The sequence below is a fragment of the Periplaneta americana genome, chromosome 5, assembly GCF_040183065.1.
Source record: "Periplaneta americana isolate PAMFEO1 chromosome 5, P.americana_PAMFEO1_priV1, whole genome shotgun sequence".
NCBI lineage: Eukaryota > Metazoa > Arthropoda > Insecta > Blattodea > Blattidae > Periplaneta > Periplaneta americana.
This window is the reverse complement of record NC_091121.1, coordinates 48,747-70,260: the sequence shown is the minus strand read 5'-3', so window position 1 is coordinate 70,260 and position 21,514 is coordinate 48,747. Positions and strand designations below refer to the sequence as shown.

The window sequence follows — 21,514 nt, the reverse complement described above, 5'->3', positions numbered from 1 at the left end:
ACATTTACGTACCTTCTATATAGTCGCCCCCCTTATTTATTACCTTTTGCCAAATGTTTGGAAGGCGTCGTACACCATCAGCGCATCCATTTTTGTTGATGTCCGCCCTATAGCATGGATAAGTTCATCTCTGGTATTGTACCGGGTCCCTCACAGTGCTTCTTTCACTTTGGTGAAAAGATCGTAATTGCATGGACTCATATCAGGTGAGTACGGTGGATGTTCCAGAATCTCCCATTGCTAGTGATGCAAGAGATCCTTGACAGCAGCAGCGGTGTGACTCCTTGCATTGTCATGAAGAATGATGGGGTTCTGTACCACCAAGTGTCGTCGTTTTCTCCTGAGGGCTGGACGAAGGTGGTGCTGCAGGAACCTGCAGTAGTAGTCCGCATTTGCCGTCTGCCTTGGAGGTACAGCGTGGTGCAGTATTACCCCATCAATGTCATACGCCACAATGAACATCATCTTCACAGCACTTTGTGTAGGGCGCACTTTCTTTGGACGAGAAGAACCTGGATGCTTCCATTCGTTTGATTGATGTTTCGAGTTTGGTTGGTTCATATGAGCGAGCCCATGTTTCGTCCATAGTGACGATTTGTCCAAGAAAGTTGTCATCATTCCTTTGGTACCGGTCCAACAAGGCTTGTGCGACTGCATAGTGGTGCCATTGTTAAACCTCGGAAATTTCATGGGGTATCCAACGCCCTGTAATTTTGCGGTAACCCAGAATGTCCTGCAGAATGTGTAGCACAGTTTTGTGACATACTCCGACTTCCGCTGCTAGCTCACGCGCAGTCCATCGGCGATCAGCATCCAACAAGGAAGCAAGGAGTTGAACTGTGTTGTCCTCCATGCAGGGTCGTCCTGTATGGAGGTTGTCCTGAACGGCATCCCTGCCTTCCCACAATGCTTTAACCCATCGTGCCACTGTGCGATATGGCAATGCTGTATCGGCACATGCTTCACGCAGTCCCTGAAAACATTCTTGTGCATTACGACCTGGTGTCACTTCAATTTTGATCCAGGAACGTTGCTCTAGTTTTGTAAACGTGGTCTTAGGGCACTCGCACTATCTCTATGAAAGTCAATGTTCTACACACTGCAGTAGATTGAGAGAGTACTGTTGCCGCTGGCTGCACTAGCTCATCTAACAGTCCTTGTTCATGTCCACACAGCTGGCAGGTCTCGAATGCACCATTGTCACGTGACAGCAGTGTTGCCATAACTTTTTATGCAACCTATGTACATTTGTCTTGAGGTGAAAAGGAGAAGAAAATTTATCGCACTAATAGGGTCATTAGATTATTACAAATCGTTAAATTCACTTGACGGAGCAAAAACTTAAAACAGGAAATTATATACAACCATAACATTACGTAAATTGAAAGGCAAGAAAAACTACGAAGTGAATCTGAAATGTTATTCGTCAAAAATCGTACAATCGCGAAAAACAGACGAAAATCAGCTTATACAAAGTGAACATTAAAAAAAAAACCCTCAAGGATGCTATTTAACAGATTATTCAATCTAAACCTACCATAAAAAAATCTATTAAAGTGACCTCGTCTTTAAAATGTAAACAGTCTTTTCAGATATGCTTAACTTCAATCGTCTATGGTTTTTCTTGGTAGCATTAGTAACTACAGTTCATGTGATGAGAAAAAGTATCTAATATTTAAATGTGTGCTAAGAATAACACTGCCATTTCGTCTTAATCACAAGTTTTTCCAATCATTTCTGTAACTGGTAACTACGTCCATTTCCATCACAACCTAAACGAACACAATGTGGATATTGGTTCTAAGAATAAGTTGCTGTTGGTCTTGAAGTAGGGTACAGCAAGTGAGAGCACATGGTAAGCACATTCTTTCCCCATACAAACTGTAAGTGTTAGTGTCCATTTCATTTTTACTCAAAGAATGAAATTTCAAGTAAAATATCGAAACCAAAACAATGAAGATCACATATAAATAATATGAACGCACATGTGCAATGGCTAAACAGGTATGACTGAGCAATAGAGCAACCAAAAAAAATATGGCCCAAAGAAATGCATCAGGTTGACCATAAGAAAAAGGAGAAGGAAAATTCGTAAATATTTTGAAATGAATGTCCTTTGTAGTTACAGGCTACTGGTTCTATTCTAGTCGAGAATAATTAATGAAACTTTCGCTCAGTACATGAAAGAATAAACCTGTTGGGCCGTACATACAATAGTAACTTCACAGCTAAAGATATCTTTCTTCCTGAACAAAGATAAATGAAGGCAAAACAAACTTTTATTTCATTTTCTACTCTTGGTAACACGTGTCACTATGGAAACTGGAATAACTATGATGGAGGAAAATGGAAATATGTCGATCTGATCCAGAGCTATCAATAATAACTGAAAATGGGCACTGATTAAGCTGAGATCAGTTAAAAACAATTACCTTCATAATCGTGTACATGAAGAATACAACAATTCCAATAGTATATATGGGCATGACAATTCCCATGGTTCCACTGCCTTTTGGTGCTGGCACGACATGGCCAGCTCCACCCATTGGAGGTCGCATCCCAGGAATGGGGCCAGGCTGCAACAAAACTACATGTGTGAGCTCATGTTCATAATTATCAAATGTATCTAGCGTATGGACGAGAAGCTTGGGCTGAATATAAGAGAATGCACGGAATCAGTAACCTCATGGGTGGACAGTAGGGTGTCACCCACCCTCCAATTGTGTTCGAATGACTCTAAAACATGTCTACACAAAATTTTGTTCCGACTGAAGCACTGTAATCCATGCCGATTGGAACGCGAACGCACTTCTCACGCTGAGTCAGGCCTCGGCCTGTCAGTACGTGCAATACAGTCAGTTCTTCATCTGTTATTGATCGTGTCGCATGTATTTTCGGGTCATTACTCTAACATAATGTCACATCAATTACGTGTGTTTTTAATAGGTGATATAAAGCACCAAATAACTGGACACAAATTACCATCAAATAGACAAGTGCTGGAAGTTTTATTTTATAACAAAGGGGAGGTAAAATTAACTCTTAGTGAAAGTGCTAATTTTGTGGTATGTGAGTGCGTTATATTTTGGGAGAAAGCAAGAATTCCGACAAGAGCTATTCAGCATTGTTCACAAAAACTTATTAACTTGCATTTGGAGTGAAATAAAAAAAAAAAAAACCCGCATTTGTGATGTTTTCTGCATATGTGGAAGTGTTTTGTAATTTTATTATGGCTGTGATGTGTTCTTTGTAACATGTTTGAAATGATCTGCCTGTCTGTCCTATGTAGAAGTTGTTGCAGGTGTTGCATTTGAGTTTGTATACGCCGTGTGGTTGTATTTGTTTGTGTGTTGAGATGCTCATGTAGAGTGTTTTTTGTTCTGTATGCAATGTTGTAATTTAATTTCTTGAATGAGGTTGCAATCTTGTGTCTGTTTTTGCTTTCGTATGTTAGTGTGATGTATTTTTTGTGTTCTTGTGTTTGTGTTGTATTCCTATGTTTTTTTGTAATTCCATTTGGTCTTTCTTATTATGTTGTCTATTATGTTAGGATTTTAAACAAGCATTTGATACAATAAATAGGAATTATATATTTGATGCAATGGCAGAATTTGGAATCAATAGAAAGTTAATTGCCTTAACCAAGATGACTTTAATGAATACACAAAATAAAGTTAAAATACAGAATAAATTATCAGAAAAGTTCATAACTCATAATGGAATTAGACAGGGTGACTTCTTATCAACACTCTTATTTAATATTGGTCTAGAGTGAGTTATTAGAAAGATTGCATTAATCCAGGGGGAACCATATTTAATAGAATGTTTCAATACTTTGCTTTTGCTGATGATGTAGCTGTATTTGCACGGAATGTGTCATCCTTAGATGATGTCCTCAAACAGATACATAATGAGACAAATGCTTCAAATTTAAATATTAACAGAACAAAGACAAAGTATATGAATAACATAACCACGAGAGACAATACTGTAAAAACTGTTGTCTTAAATGAGGTTACTTTTGAGAAAGTGTCAAGGTTCCGATATCTCGGCTCGATAGTCACCGAGGATAACAACATATTAACTGAGATCAAGGATAAAATAGCCATTGGCAATCGAAGCCTCAGAGCATTAGATAAAATTATAAGAACCAGATATATCTCCAAAAAAATTAAGGTGAGGATTTATAAAACAATTATTAAACCTACAGTGACTTTTGGAAGCGAAACCTGGACTCTACCTGAACGAGCAATAATCATCTTAAATACGTGGGAAAGGAAAATTTTAAGAAAAATTTATGGCCCTATTTATGATAAGGGAGAGTGGAGAATTAGGACCAATTCTGAACTACAAAAACTATATAAAGATTCAAGTATTGTCACTGATATAAAAATTAGACAGCTGGAGTAGCTGGGCCACATTATCAGAATGGACAATAATAATATTCCTAAAAGATTACTAGATGCCACGCTAAGTGGTAAAAGAAGAACAGGAAGACCTAAACTACGATGGTTGGATGATGTTCAGGATGATCTAGTTAAAGCAGGAATTAAGAGATGGAGACGGAGAGCCCTAGAGAGGGAAGATTGAGTGGCAATTCTTAAGGAGGTCAAGGCTAAACTAAAAGGGCTGTATGACCACAGATGATGATGATGATGATGATGATGATGATGATGATGATGATGATGATGATTATGTTAGGGTTTTATCCGTTTTCTTGTGCCATTTATTTGATTGTGTTTAACTCTTCTTTGTAGTCTTGTTGGCTCATTGGTATGTTGAGTAGTCTGTGTACCATTGTTCGGAATGCACCTTGTGTTATGCTGGATGATTGGATGTGTTGTGTATGTGTGTTGTTGTTGTTGTTGTGGGTTTTCTGTAGATTCTGAACATGTTTGTTCCCAACTTTTGTTACTGTAATGTCTAGGAAATTTATGGATTTGTTACTTTCAATTTCTAATGTGTAGTGTAGTTTTGGGTGTATTTTGTTTAAGTATTGATGTAAGTTTTAAACAGGAGCATATATTGCAGGTGTTCAAGATGTGCGGTGGACACCCTGTAAATTCGGTAGTCTTATTTTTTTAAGTTGTTTTATATAATGCAACAACAATTTCAATTTATCAAAATTTAAATGCGTGGTAATCTCATTGGAAGTTGACGTATATAGTTTATTACCATTTAAATATTTTAAATGCCTGTTGGTTGAATGTGCACATGACTCCCAGAACGGCTACGCTCTGTCTGACGAAGTGGAATGAGGTCCTGCCCATACAAAGAACATCCTCGGTTGAGAGTTACTGCTATAATTCTCTGGAGTGGTGGGGATACCTGCTCCTGCTTCTCTCAAGCTCGCAGGTCATCCTGTATACAGGCAGCTCAACTTGTGTTTGACTGCTTATGTGAGTGAATTTACTGTGCTTAGGTTTTATTAGGTTCATAGCTATGTGCCAGCGCAGGTGAACAATTTAAATTACTTATTTAATGATAATAGCACTTGGAAATGTATACTGTAAAATATCGTTTGCAAAAATCATTCTCTTCTCGCCCACTAGAAGAGAAATAATTACATACAGTGAATAAAGATAGGCCTACCCTGCCACTTCCGAATTTAGTGCAACAATATAAAACAAAAAGCGGACAATACACTAGACATTTTTCTATTTCACAATATGAAAATGTACAATGGTTAGTGGGTTGTGAAATTTCAAACAGGTTATTTTGCTGGCCATGCTTATTGTTTTCTAACAAAAATGAGGTTTGGAGTAAGTATGGATTTGCTGACTTAAATCACTTGTGTAGTGCACAGCAAAAACATTCAACATCTCAAACTCACGTACAATGTTTCCTGAATCAAAACTTTTTGGCAAACAGTGAATTGATATGCAAATCTGACTTTCAGGTAGAAGCTCCCTATGAAGCAGGTTTGAATAATTTCAAGGGAAAAATTGTTCCGGGGCCAGGTATCAATCCCGGAACCCTTCGTTTAGCACACGAATGTTCTACCGACTGAGCTACCCCAGGAATCATACACGACACCGTCACAGTTCTTCCCTTTATATCATCCCCATTTAAGTGTGGATACAAAGGGAAGAATTGTGATGGTATCGTGTCCGGTTCCTGGGGTAGCTCAGTCGGTAGAACATTCGTGCGCTAAGGAAAGAGTCCTGAGATCGATACCCGGCCCCGGAACAATTTTTGACTTGAAATTATTCAAGTGAATTGATACTTTACTTGATAATCAATGAAGAAATGATACCAATAAATACAACGAAGGGGTAGAGAAAAACACAGCTTATTAATACGAATCACTGACGCTATTGTCTTCTAGCTAACCAGGATCTCCCTCTGCGGGGACATGACGAATCAGATAGTTTTTTGAACAAAAGAAATTCTTTTAGAATTTTTTAACATGTTAAAAAAATATGGTTTATTTTTAGAAAACCATCTCAATTCTTCAACAGTGTTTCCAGAAACTTCTCCATTGATTCAAAATGATACCATAAAAGCTATTACTGATGAAGAAAAAGAAGAAAAAAAATATTCATATTGTCAAATGTGTTTTGTATTGTATTGTATCTACAGTGCATATACTAACTGGCTCTACAGTGAAGCAAGCGACAGTATTCGACCTGGCAGCAATGTAAAGTTACGCATCTGGTTTTAACATAAGAATATTACACCTCCTCCCACCCTCCACCATTCAATGCAGCCTAGGTCATTGATTTTACTTCCATGATACTAATACAACTCCTCGAGTACCTGCATTCTACTTGCCACATCTCCTGTGGAGCCCGTTAATATACGCACTGAATTAACATTCCATGGTATTCGTACATTGCTTCACAGCTAGAATATGGAACAAGTCATAAAACTTAATACTAATATAAAGTCTTAATTTATAGTCACAGTCTAGATGAAATACGAGTACATACACAACAAGTTTACAATATAGTCTACTAGTACAACACACAGTTTTAGTGTTACAACAGAACTTCGATTTTCCCGTCACCCAGTTATTCATTTTGCAGATTAACTGTCTGTTTAGTTTTTTTAATAAGCGAACAGTATATAAAAACCATAAATCATCCAAGAATAATCCTATGTCAACAAACACAGCAGTACAAATTATTCTGTTGAAGTATTGATCATGATTCACGCGAATTAGCATGTGCATGCAGTATACATATGTACGTACTTGCTTGCTTTATTTATAGACATCACAAAACAACCATTACAGTCCATATATTGACGTTTTTGTCAATTCTAAGTAAGAAACCAAAATTTTATACGTTTGTATAACGTTCAATGTTACTAATGATCTTGTAAGCATGAAATCACTGGCTGGTAAAAAATAACAAATCGTGATAAGAGAATAAAAAGGTTCTACATACACTTTTTATCGAAAAGAGTTCTATAGCTGAGACTCAGCTTTATCTTTATGTCGATAACTAACTTTGTTTCTTACGTAGAGACAGCTGAAAAGGTTTCAACACCAAAAGAACTTTCAATTTCGAATAAAAAAGTTCTATCTAGGCTACACTATTATAACTGTATCCCTTCAAAATTAGGGAAAACATGGGAATTTTACTTGAAGCAAGTAAGGAGATAATGAAGTAAATCCCGAAAAGACAAAGTATATGATTAAGACTCTTGACCAGAACACAGTACAAAATAGAAATATTAAGAGATTAAGGATGTTTGAGAATAAGGTTCTTAGGAAAATATTTGGGACTAAGAGGAATGAAGTTACAGGAGAATGGAGAAAGTTACATAATGCAGAACTGCACGCATTGTATTCTTCTCCTGACAATTAGGAACATTAAATCCAGACGTTTGAAATGGGCAGGGCATGTAGCACATATGGGCGAATCCTGAAGTGCATATAGAGTGTTAGTTGGGAAGCTGGAGGGAAAAAGACCTTTGGGGAGGCCGAGACATAGATGGGAGGATAATATTAAAATGGATTTGAGGAAGGTGGGATATGATGATAGAGACTGGAATAATCTTACACAGGATAGGGACCGATGGCAGGCTTATGTGAGGGCAGCAATGAACCTGCCATTTGTAAGTAAGACAGAAAGTATTTTCAGAATATTAATTATGTCCTTATCTCGTGCATTATATCCCAAATCTTTATTTTAAATGCAGTCAGGTTGGTACACCCATCTTACATATTATGGTGATGAAAAGCTAATGAGATTTCCTGGATGATATTAGCAATGATAGAATTAATTAATCAACATCAGATCACTCGTGTATTCAAGAAGTTGATTATGTGCATTCACATATGTGATCACCCACTTCACTTGTTCGACTGCTATAGGGTGTAAACAAAAACACATTCTTTTATAGTGACTGACTAGTTTCAGAAGATTATAAAGATAATCACAATACTAGCAAAACATTTCGATTTCAAGAAGGTTCCATTTTCACAAGTTTAACGTTGAAGTTTGGGGAAAGAACATAATATATTCAATGTGGAATTCAAGTTAAATGTTGACAATACTGAAATTCATGTATAATGTAAGACCCCTGAAAAATAGATATCATCGAACATACTGCACCTTTCCTTCAATAAGCAATTATTCTTGGGAATATAAGATCAGCCAAGAGAAGGTTGCTGAGAAATTTTATGTTAAAATGAATGCCTCAGGAAGACAAAAAATAATATGAAAGAAAGTTAGATTAAAAAATATATACAACATCCTTATTTAAAAAAAAAACTACGCAGTTTTTCCGATTTGTTATTCTTTAAGTCATTTTGTAAAAGTCTGTTAGTAAAGACATTGATGTCATGCATACCTAAGTTTTATTAACCATTCTTAAATTTATTTAATTTTATATTTTTAACAATTAAGGCTTCCTATGTCGTAATACAAATAGGCTTACCTAGTTTTTATTTATTCTTTAATTTCAGTTCTAAAGAAATATCTTTTACTGACAACTGAAAATGAAAGAGACAGTGAATGCAGAAGTACAGAGGATGAATTATTCTCCTCCGTCCATCCATCATCTCTGCTACTAATTTCTAAAGAAAAGCTAATAATTGTACATGGCATACAAATACATCTGCACCTTATGTCTAAAGCTGTCAACCCTCCCTTATTTCCCGGGATCTCCCGTGTTGGTAGGCCTAATTTTTAAGTCTCCCGACTCCTGTATTTTTCTTCTCTTTGAGCATTTTTCTCTCTTATTTTTGCATAATGGAACATTGAAACATTTAGTTTATCCGTGGTTGAAGGTGATTTATATGATGGATTCAACTGTTCCAGAGATGCACTGAAAGTGCAATCTCTGTAGAAGGTAATACTTGCCAGAAAAAGTTTCAGGGCTCACTAGTTTAAAATCAAACAATGTTAAGAGTTACAAATTTAGAAAAGGAAAAAAATAAGTGAGTTGGGTTGTAAGCATACTATGCATCAAAGTTCATGCACAGTGTTTTTTGTCTTATGAACTGTAAGTGAACAGATGTTCGAAACAGGAGCACAACAGATCTAATCAAATCACAGTCAACTTCAACTACTCATATAGGGAATTTTTACAATTTGTTTGAAACCATTATGCGAGGCAAAATGTCTCAAAATACTTTTAATTTAAGTCTAACTGCCTAAGTGTAGAATAAAGTTGTTTTTAGTACCGCTAACTAGTTTGCCAATTTATGTCAATATTGTAAATTGCTTAGTCTAACGTATTTGTCAAATGATCTAAACACAATATATATGATAACATACCCGTCCTTCCTTTTCTACAACTCTTGGTACAATGTGAGATTGTGGAATGGCCCGACCTCTCTCTCGTAATGCTGGATGCAGCATGTCTGGACGTAAATGAGGTGGTCTTTCTTGACGATGATGTCCTGAGGAAATAAATGATAATTATAGTAAAACATTCTCGAGAAACAACCACAAATAAAAATAAAATCGGCCACATTTTAAGTAGCAAAATCCAGTGAATCAGTAAGCACTTAAATACTAAATGTTAGTGTTGGATTAATAGTATTTCTAGCAAAACACAGTAAAGTTTTTATGTGCTTTCACACAACGCATCAAACATATAAATTAGTTCTTGATAATATTAATGAACTTTTCTGAAGTCGTACTCATTTATGAATGTATACATTTAAGGGATATTTCGACTTTTGTGTAAAAAGGTACCGGTATGTTAGTATCTTACTTGAACATAAGAAAATCAACAAAATCTGTACTCTAATCCTCCTCTGCTAGGAGGATTAGAGTACAGAGTGTAAAGTTCAAATGTATAACAGTACAGTGAAAAGAGAGGAAGTTAAAATTGACACTTTCTGCCTCACCTGTATTATTTACTTAGCAAAGAACTCTTCAGAACAAAGTAGTTAATATAACGAGGAGAGGATATCATAGCCAATGTACAATCTATTCTTTACGACAAATAACTTCTGCTTAGCTGGCTACATTCATCTCTCTGACCGGAGGTCTATGAGGGCTAAAAGGTCAACCCCAAAGCAGTCATGACTGAACAGTAGCCATTCTGCTGTACATAATGTAAGGATTTTCAGGATTTCATTTCCTACTTACCCACTGACACCAACACATTAATAAAGAATTTTAGTATAATTTATAACTAAATTAGTTGGTAAACACACAGAACACTTTATTATTAATAATGTTAGTCAGTCCATTCAAATCTCTGTCTTACTTGGCAAAACGATAGACCCAATTCTCATTCTGTGAGGAACCCCTAGCAATCCAGGTTCAATACCGAAGTTCATTTTTAGACAAACGGAACTGTTGAAAGATCGTACTTCATCCAGAATCTGCTTGTAGGTTTTCCCCAGGCGAACATTTTCGTGAAGAAAAGCTGTGATATCAAGTCCACACTTATTGAGAACCTCATTTCTGCAGGTTTCAATGCCCGTTTTTGTTAGTTTTCCCTGTTTAAATGCCTGGATCAGCTTGGGATCTACCTCATCATAATGATGTATTATATTTCCACACATCTCTGTGATAATTTTTATTGCGTTTACATCAGTTTCGAAGATAACATCACAACATGTCGATGCTGGAAAAAATCAAATAACATAATACAATATCACAAAATCAAAATGTTCATTATTGGGATATCTTTTTTTAGCCATTATAATACTATCGCATGAAAGATGGGAAGCAAGTCGTACACTTAGGAATACAAAGAGAGATTACTAGAAGGGGAAACTGAATGAGGTAGAAGCAAATAGTAAGAATAAAAACATTTGAGATTTATATAAGGGTATAAAGGAATTTAAAAACGAATATGAGGCAAGGGTAAACGTGATCAAGGATGAGAATGGTGACTTGCTTGCAGACTCTCATTCAATTCTTAACAGATGGAAAAACTATTTTGGGCAACTACTAAATATACATAGGCCAAATAGAAATGATCAGGACGAAATTCAAATACAAAATGCTGAACCACTTATACCCGAACGCACACTTTCTGAAGTCAAAATTGCGATAGAAAATCTGAAAAAAAATACAAGTCTTCAGGTATTGATCAAATTCCAGCAGAATTAATACAAGATGGTGGAAGCGCATTATCTAACGAAATTTATAAACTTGTACTTGCTATTTGGAAAAAGGAAATTGTATCAGAACAATGGAAGGAATCCATAATCATACCTATTTTTAAGAAGGGGGACAAGACTAATTATAATAACTTTCAAGAAATATCACTTTGGTTGACGTTGTACAAAATTTTGTCAAATATCCTTTTGAGAAGATTAACTCCATATGTAGATGAAATTATTGGGGATCATCAGTGTGGTTTTAGGTGTAATAGATCGAATATTGATCAGATTTTTTGTATTCGACAGATATTGGAGAAAAAATGGGAGTATAAGAGTACAGTACATCAGTTATTCATAGATTTCAAAAAGGCATATAACTCAGTTAAGAAAGAAGTTTTATATAATATTCTTATTGAATTTCGTATTCCCAAGAAACTAGTTCGATTAATTAAAATGTCTCTTAGTGAAACTTACAACAGAGTTCGTATACGCCAGTTTCTATCTGATGCTTTCCCAATTCACTGCTGGCTAAAGCAAGGAGATGCACTATCACCTTTAGTTTTTAACTTCGCTCTAGAATATGCCATTAGGAAAGTCCAGGATAACACAGAGGGTTTGGAATTGAATGGGTTACATGAGCTTTTTGTCTATGCAGATGACGTGAATATGTTAGGAGAAAATGCACAAACAATTAGGGAAAACATGGAAATTCTACTTGAAGCAAGTAAAAAGAGAGGTTTGGAAGTAAATCCCGAAAAGACAAAGTATATGATTATGTCCCGTGACCAAAATATTGTACGAAATAGAACTATAAAAATTGGAGATTTATCCTTTGAAGAGGTGGAAAAATTCAAATATCTTGGAGCAACAGTAACAAATATAAATGACACTCAGGAGGAAATTAAACACAGAATAAATATGGGAAATGCGTGTTATTATTCGGTTGAGAAGCTTTTGTCATCTAGTCTGCTGTCAAAAAATCTTAAAGTTAGAATTTATAAAACAGTTATATTACCGGTTGTTCTGTATGGTTGTGAAACTTGGACTCTCACTTTGAGAGAGGAACAGAGATTAAGGGTGTTTGAGAATAAGGAAAATATTTGGGGCTATGAAGGATGAAGTTACAGGAGAATGGAGAAAGTTACACAACACAGAACTGCACGCACTGTATTCATCATGTGACATAACTAGGAACATTTTAAATCCAGACGTTTGAGATGGGCAGGGCATGTAGCACATATGGGTGAATCCAGAAATGCATATAGAGTGTTAATTGGGAGGCTGGAGGGAATAAGACCTATGGGGAGGCCGAGACGTAGATGGGAGGATAATATTAAAATGGATTTGAGGGAGATGGGATATGATGGTAGGGACTGGATTAATTTTGCTCAGGATAGGACCAATGGCGGGCTTATGTGGGGGCGGCAATGAACATCCGGGTTCCTTAAAGGCCATAAGTAAGTAAGTATAATACTGTCGCATGACAATCTGGACAGAAACCAATTCATGCTGAAGAAATGTAATAGTCTTACTCACACGATTTTAACTAAAATAGAAAATTACAAATGCAACTGCTATGGAGAGATAGGATACCCAAAATCCCGTAAATTACAGGAACATTACGTTTTCCACTAATGTGCCCATTTGTTCCGAAATATGTTTCTGGGACAAGTATTGTCATGTATTTCAAAACTGGGGTATATAAAACAAAATCACTTAATATATCTTAAATTCGTGTTTTTAATTGAAAACAGTGGAATGGAATTTACAGGAGGGGCGCTATGTCCAGCACCGTGACCTGTTACAATGTATTGCACTAACCCTCAAGCTAGGCACGTTCCCAAACCCACACCAGCTGACAACACTAAGGTTTGCTGCGTACCCAGTTTCAAGCAGGCAACCCCCCTCATCTCTATGCCAGACCCCTCAGTGCATCACTAGCTGGAGATCAGGGAATGCTATGGAATGACGACCAAATAGAGAAATGGTGACGGAATGATGTAGATGCCTAATATGGGAAAAACGGGAGAATTCCGACAAAACCCTGCTGCGACCTTGTCTGCCACAAGTGTGACTATGGATTTTTCAATGAAAAATCCTAGATCTGACTGGGACTCGAACCTGGATCGCTTGTGTGACAGGCCTGTGCTGAATTCTGAATGAAACTTAAAGAGCGATGGACAAATTGCCTATAAGGGAAAGTAGACATCAATGGACCAGTTAACGATTTCTTATTTTATCTAACAAAGGCAGCGTCTGAAATTCCGTTCATAGGCTTGAACAATTACATTACTAATAAGGTATGATATAATAAAGTTTCAGGGCTACATTCTATTTATATCTGTTTAAATATTAGCTCATTTAAAATTCGGTTATTGGTTCATTGAAGACGACAGGGTTCTAAGAATGGACCAAGATGTTCCCATGAATGGACCAAAAGAACAAGAACAATTTTAAAAATATCTCAAAATAATATCTACAAATGACAAATCATAACAATGAAGAAATATAGATATGATTAATGGACGTTGAACTTACTTTTAATCCAATTATAATCGTATTTTGAAACTGAAAATCATGAAAAACACAGTCCTTGTCATTTCAATATTTTACAAAGTTTTAGGCTATTTCAAATTAATATTTGAGGAGAAAAATTCGCTCCGGCGCCGGGATCGAACCCAGGTCCTTGGTTCTATGTACCAAGCGCTCTGACCACTCAAATTTTTCTCCTCAAATATTAATTGTCAACATTACAGAGATTATTCTGTAGGACAAATTATAAAATCCATAATATATCAAATTAGCTAATACAGTGTTAACAAATGTTAGTATACAACTTTGAATTACAAGGCAGAAACATAATGATGTGATTTCACATATAAAATTATTTTCTGGAGTCTGAAATTATTCTTATACTCTAGATAAAAGAGTCTTACTTTTCAAGACACACATGGCACACAAACTATTTCTTTTGACTCCGTCTAACATTTGGACAAGCTTCGTGTACCCATTTCCTGCAAGACATACACTAAATCATATTTTCCTCGATGGTTTCTTCACACATGAAACAAAACCAGGAGTCTTGATTTTGATTGCTTCCTAAAGGGAATTGGTTTCCGTGAATGATCCATTTTAAAATGCAGTCCATTCATGAGAACTCCAGCTGGTCCATCCATAGCAACTTCGCCATGTTCTAATCACACTTCAAGAGCGCTGAAGAGGTTATACAAAATTTATGAATATACAACTGAAAAGGAAGCAGACAGAACACTGCTTCCAGCTATATATGTCATTAAGCCAATCTACTCTGTACTTAAAGTTACTTTAACATTACAGTAAAAATAACAAAAACGTATCAGAGCTTTTTGTTCAGCCCACGTGTATGCTGCCACCACCAAAGACAACTCAGGAGAGACATACACGAGAGGGAACATTGAGGTCACGTTTCACGCATACACAGTCAATATGACCAAGAATATGGCAACGGTCCATCGATGGCTACTCTTCCCTATGTATTAAAAAATCTTCTTAAGGAAATACAAGTATTGGTTAAATGTTAAAATTACTTTTTTTTTAATACTGTGCCCAAGAACAAAAAAACAAAGATCGTCCACAAAAGCCGTTTCATGAATGTGCTGAGAAAAGTCAGAAGAGAAAGCTGAAACCTTTGCTGGAAACACATTTGAATGCTCTTGTTGCAGAAATATGCAGGCAGGTATGCAGCAGAAATAGTAAAGCAAGTGTCAAGTTTTACCCAGAAAGGGCCACGAAAATGAACGAAAAAAAAAAAAAGTAAGATCGCTTCTATAAAGAAAAGGGACTTCTTGTCGACATTCCCAAACCAGAATTTAGTACGACCAATGACGGGAACAGCGCGTGGAGGTTCTATGAAGATCCAGGTTTGGCATCAGAAATTACTGGCATAGATGAAGACTTGATTCGACCATTTGGAACCAGCTTTAAACTTTAAAATCAGTGGTCGGCATTTTGTAACTCGTGAGTCAACCCCTTAATATATGAGCAGGGCATAAGGTTAAGGCATGATATCCCTCCTCTTAGCCAGCACTTATTCATCATTCAATGTTACGCAATTTGGATATCCTCCTCTCCTACCTTCCCCTTTGCTGTGTATTGCAGGCTGCATTTTATATGACATAATCTTTGCCGACCACTGCTAAAACAATCTCCAGTGGGTACAGCATTAATGTTGAAGAGTTTCAAAAATACTGTTTGGGCACTTTAGAATTATACATACAGAAACATAAGCCGCAATGTGTGCATAAAATACTTATCCATTGTGTGCAATTGATAAAGGAAGCTGTACTTCCTGTTAGGATGATGTCTGAGGAAGCCCAAGAAGTTCGAAATAAAGATTACAAGAATTGCAGGGAATATCACATGCGCAAATTTTGTAGAGCCGGTACGATGACTGATTTGATGCACACAGTCATAATTTCCTCTGGGCCGATGGTAAACGGTCGTATCAAACGTCAAGAGAAGAAAAAGTGTATCTCCTGATGTAGGCCAACTGAGACTGCTCCTGGATCACAACGTGATGATGGTGATGATGTTTGAAAATTAATAAAGTTACATCTCTCTCAAATATTTGTAATATTTCAAATGTAGGTTTATTTAACCAGAGTTAGCAGTTTTGTTAAAATTCTATTAATATGTACCCTATTTTCTTAAAAAAAAATTAAATGCTATCTTACTGAATATGTACAATTATTGTGTATTTTTAGCATTTTCACACAGTAATATTTAACACAAAGTATATAATGCATTTGTGATTTCGTTCCAATCCCTGCGAAAATCTGTTTTATAAAATTATTATTATTATTATTTTAAATTCAATCCCTATGAAAGGGTCGTTTATCTTATCCAAACGTAATCAGAGTTTACTTGCAAATGCAAAATGCCATTTGTAACTTGTATACAAAATTTTATGAAAATCTGTTAGAAACGAGAGAAGTTATTAATTTTGTGCTGCTAGATTTGTATTTGGAACCACCGTGCGATGGTGCAAATCTGGTACACTTCAGCGCGTGCTGACGACCACTGCAATATACGATCATTTTGTCCAGGGAGCATCCTCTTTTGGTTCAAGGATGATTTGTGTAACATGTTTCTAAATTAGTCTTTTAGGTAAATACCGGTAGATTCTTTAATAAATCACTGAAAAAACAAATGTGAATATAGGATGTGGAGTGAGTACGAAATTATTATTTTTTTGGCACATCATTTTTACGTAAATAACGACAAATAAAAACTAACATGTCACATAACATTATTTTAAGAAATACAGGAAACAAGCATGAATAATATTCACCATTCTTAATGATTTTGGGATAGGAAAAAACGTATAGAATAGAAATTACATACAAATGTGCGTGTAATAAACAATAAGCAAAGCATCTTCGATTAATTATTTCAAAACAATGTAAATATAGCGTGGATTGCGTAGGAAAATAATTTCTTATGTTGCCCTCAATGTGCATCACTGTTAACTTATGAAAACAAATAAAAATTAACATTGCACATAAACACTATTTGAAGAAAGATAGGAGACATAAGTCATATTCATCGTTCTTAATAATCTTTGGATGAAAAATAACAATGAAATATGTATAAAATAGAGGAAGTTTCCTATAGCGGTTTCAGAATAAGAAGGCATATGGCCTAAGGCAATTGAGTGCTAGCAGCAGTACGACATTGTCACATGGTGCACGAGACGTGTATGACAGAGACAACAGATAAGGACAGAAAATATCAGTTGCAGCGAGCAAGCAGGTCGAGATCTGTTTCTTCATTGTGGGTAATGTTTAAATATAACTTAATTACTCTCACTGAAGTAATTTTCATCCCAATTTTTATTATTTCTTCGCTTCAAAAATCAGTAGATCTTGGAGTCACTAACTTGAGAAATAAAGTGACAGATACATAGAAATTTACTATGCTAATGTCTGAGAAAGAATGTCTTAATTCTGTCTCAGACTTCCTTGTACAGCAAAGCTGAATTTATTATTGTTTATTTCTCCAGAGGAAAGATGAGGCATAGTTTGTCTGTAGGGGTAGCATATGAATCTAACGATAATAAAACAAACATATCTGTAGAAACATAATTTAATATTGATATTGAAGTTGAAAAATATTTTATTTTTCCTCTGTTAAATGAAGCCTATATAATTTAATTTAATTCTCTAGCTTATACACACCTAGGGGTCCAGTGTTCTATATTCTTGTTACGAGGTAATCATAATGTGTGTTCATATATAATTTAGTACTCATACTGAAACAATAGATTATTTTATTTTTCTCTATTAAACTAAGTCTATCTAATTTTATTTTATTATCTAATTTTTACATATCTAGAGTTCCAGAGTTCCATATTCTGGCTATAAGAATATAAGCATATCTGTTCATATGTAGGCCTAATTCAGTACCAGTACTCATATTGAAATTGAAGATTACTTTATTTTACTTTGTTAAATCAAGCCTAATTTAATTTAATCCTCAAGCTTATACCTACTTAGAGGTCCAGGATTCTATGTTCCATCACTCTGGCCTGTGGCAATATAAACCTACGAGTGAAGGTAGTTGTACAATAGTGAATATGAAAACTGTAACCCAATACCATTGTTAATATATTGAAGGTAAAATTGTATGTTAGAAAAAAACGTATAAAGTGTAATATACATAACGAAAGGTTTTTAAAATAGAAATTGAGTTTTGGAATCATAAAATCTCCTTGTTTCTAACATGCCTGTATATATTTTAAACGTGCAATGTAATTAATTTGCTTCATCTTATAAAGTTTTCCAATGCTCTTAAGAAAGAATGTTGTTAATATTCTTCGTATAATTCATGGAAAAAGAGGCAGGAGAGTTTATGTTTACAATATCATCCAAGTATCTCATATGTTTATGCGATATTTCGTCTTATACCATGTATAATATTCCAATGAAAAGTGAATATCGTACCTATGGTTATTCTCAACTTTCTTCTTCTTTCCACGTTCTATTATAATGATACTGCTAACACATAAGTACTACTAATATATTTCAAATATCGTATGATGAAGTAATACACGAGTCTGAAAATTGTACAAATAATTAACACTTGCTTTGCATTATTTTCCAGGAGAGGTAAATTCAAGTATACCAAATATTTTAATTGTCTCTTTGTAGTCCGAGAATATGAGATAACGTATGAACTTCTTTGTTTGTGAAAAACTGACACGCACTGCATCATAAGCTAGTTCTTTAGAAAAATTATATACAGAAAATACCATACTCCTTGCTTGTGAGTTTAGGACTGTTCTTTTGCGTATAACAGATGAAACACCAGAACCAATTGCAATCCCTTCAAGAAACATTGTTATGTTGTTACACATCACACAAGAGAAAACAGTCGACATCTGAATTTGAAAATAAACATAATCTATCTTCGTTTACAGAGAGGGGCTTCAGAGCAAAATATGTTCTATGCTGTAGGTTGGATATCTCTGTTTAGTCTTAAAGCGATAACACGCGAACCAATTGACGTAAAATTGCCATTCTGGTACAGTTGAATTCAGTACGTGTAGCTCTATCGAATGGCACAGCTTAAAATTCATTCGTAGCCATAAGTATTGTGCACGCAAGAAAGAAACTAATACCGGTACGCTACGCTTCAGCGAGACTTCGCGACGATTTAACTAGGCAACACCGCTTCACTGTCACTGGCTAGTTGACATAGACCAGCCTGAACTAGCTCCGCCTTAAATGCCTTCTTATTCTGAAAGCGCTCTAGTACCCATTACATAAGCAGTTAAGTCAGCCAATGATGTATATTCGTAAAATAGCCTATGTATATTTTCCCTGGACCAAAAAATATTACAAACTGACTAAAATCACACCTAATAACAAACTATTAAAATTCGTTTCAGAAAGGAACCACTGTGTAAAAATAAAAACGACTTACGTAATGAGTACCGGGTACAATGGTATTATTGTATATTATATATCACTGCCACCGGATTTATATCCAATTGTAGTGTTAATAAATACATACATACACATACTAGGAAACAAGTAGAATCATATTTGATTATTAAGCTTAAATTACTCCAGGTTTAGTGCAAGTGTGGCCTATATCTAACGTCTCCTAGCATATTATCGAATTTAAAAACAAAAAATCATATTAGAAAATTGAATTTGTGTATTTTCTTTGAAACTTTCCAAATATTTGTAGGCAGACTTTTACATTAGATTGCCGAAAATTGGTTTATAGCGCCACATGGCAGTGATAAAAGTGTGAAATATTCGTTCAGTGGCCGGTGGATACTCTACCTTGACCACTTAAAGATATTAGTAATCATTTAGGCCAGCGATGTCAGACAGGGACTAAACGGAGCGGAGCGCTCCACTAGACTGGTTTCGTGCTCCAATGTTTCCACAGACATAAGCAAGTTCAAGCTCCGATCTAGCTCCACAACTGGTATTGGAGCTTACAACTCTGACACTACTGATTTAGGCTATAGTCTAATTTCCATCGATCTATAAAAAATGTTCGCCAAACTGTTGCGATATCTTCTGAGGTGGTTACTATGTGAATGAAATTACTTCAGTCAGTCTAATACTGTGAGGACAATTTGGCAATAAACAGTAATGGATAGGCAATGTACACACTTAAGTGCACAGGAATATAAGGATTTTGATTCACATTGTATCCACCTTTACAGATTTCGCAGTAGCCATAATCAGTAACCATTTTGGCTAAGATCACTCACACATATAACAGAATAGATTAATGTCATCAAGCGCCGTACATAAAGTTTTTGTTAAATTAACCTGCTGGTCATTAATAAATGAATATTTGTTCTCAGAATGAAACTTCAGCACAATCTTTCTCTGTATATTTCTCTCTTTGTAAGTGGAATATTGCCCAATAACCGATGTCAAACTTTCTGGGCAAGAAGTGCAAGTATAAATAGAACTGACCCACTCATCGATCTTACCTTGAGAACTATCAATTGGGGTTCGTGTATTGACGGAAGCCTGCAGCATGGGATAAAATAATTTCGGCCATAGAACTGCAAAACATCCAACTACTATTGCTAAAATAAAAATTGTTTTTCCAGTTCCAAATTCAACAGCCATTTTCGTATGGTGCGGTCGTCAACGTAGTCAACAGTCGTAGTAATTTTGTAATGTCGTCTGCAAATGCGGATACGTTCATACATTATACTTGTGGATTAGTACTAATCTCGGTAACCACTGAAACCACGAACGAACATACGAAATACCCTGAGCGGTGTTTTCGTTTTCGTGGCATTGCCAAACTCTGCTTCACAACATAGCATAGAGATCAATCATAGTCTAGTATATACAGTCACGAAATGTGAGTTGTGAGGGTGCTAGGAACAATAGATTGTGCCGGTATTATTTCGCATTGTCTGTAACGAGGCGATATTAGCGATCCTAGTGATCAGCAACTATGTATGGATGTATATTTACTACGAATTGAGCCCTCGTGACCGTATATACTAGACTGTGGTTCAATGTTGCCAGATAACGGGGTGAAAAGGAACGATTTCCTACTATTCATTGTATTTTCCACCACAAGCTATGCAGGAGAACTGAACACCACGAACCATCACCGGAATGCGTGTGTAAGCTCTGCGATAAAAAGTGTGCAAGATGCCATTTCAACGAGTGTCGAAACAGAATCAAATCACTCAGGGAATACGCTAGTGAACCGTAGGGAACAGTGACACCTTTCTCGTAACTGCACATTTGTGCGCAATTCTCATATTATTGTTTTTTTTTAACTCTCTCATGCACGAATTAACTCAGGGACCACCCTCCACCTGCTACACTCAGCTCACCTATCTCCATCCGTATACTATTATAACGTTTTGTCTCCATCACTGATGAAGATAAAAGGAAGATGAAAACGTCAATGTAACATAATCATATTTCTCCATACGACTGCGAAAGGCAAGGGTCCATA

At 35.8% G+C, this 21,514-nt stretch overlaps 1 protein-coding gene across 8 annotated transcripts in view; it reads right to left on the bottom strand.

Annotated features, from left to right (window-relative positions):
* Positions 1-20,739, bottom strand: part of RIC-3 (RIC3 acetylcholine receptor chaperone) — an 86,347-nt gene extending 65,608 nt beyond the window's left edge. For 4 of the 8 annotated variants that reach the window (XM_069825214.1, XM_069825219.1, XM_069825222.1 and 1 more), the window contains exons 1-4: positions 20,520-20,739; positions 10,675-11,037; positions 9,732-9,856; positions 2,433-2,576 (exon numbers count right to left, since the gene is read on the bottom strand). In XM_069825214.1, the coding sequence (XP_069681315.1) occupies positions 2,433-2,576; positions 9,732-9,856; positions 10,675-11,037; positions 20,520-20,661 (774 nt within the window). In that variant the 5' untranslated portion in view covers positions 20,662-20,739. The remainder of the gene's footprint in view (positions 1-2,432; positions 2,577-9,731; positions 9,857-10,674; positions 11,038-20,519) is intronic. The other 4 variants (XM_069825215.1, XM_069825218.1, XM_069825220.1 and 1 more) reach the window with 3 other exon arrangements.
* Between the last annotated feature and the right edge of the window lie 775 nt (positions 20,740-21,514).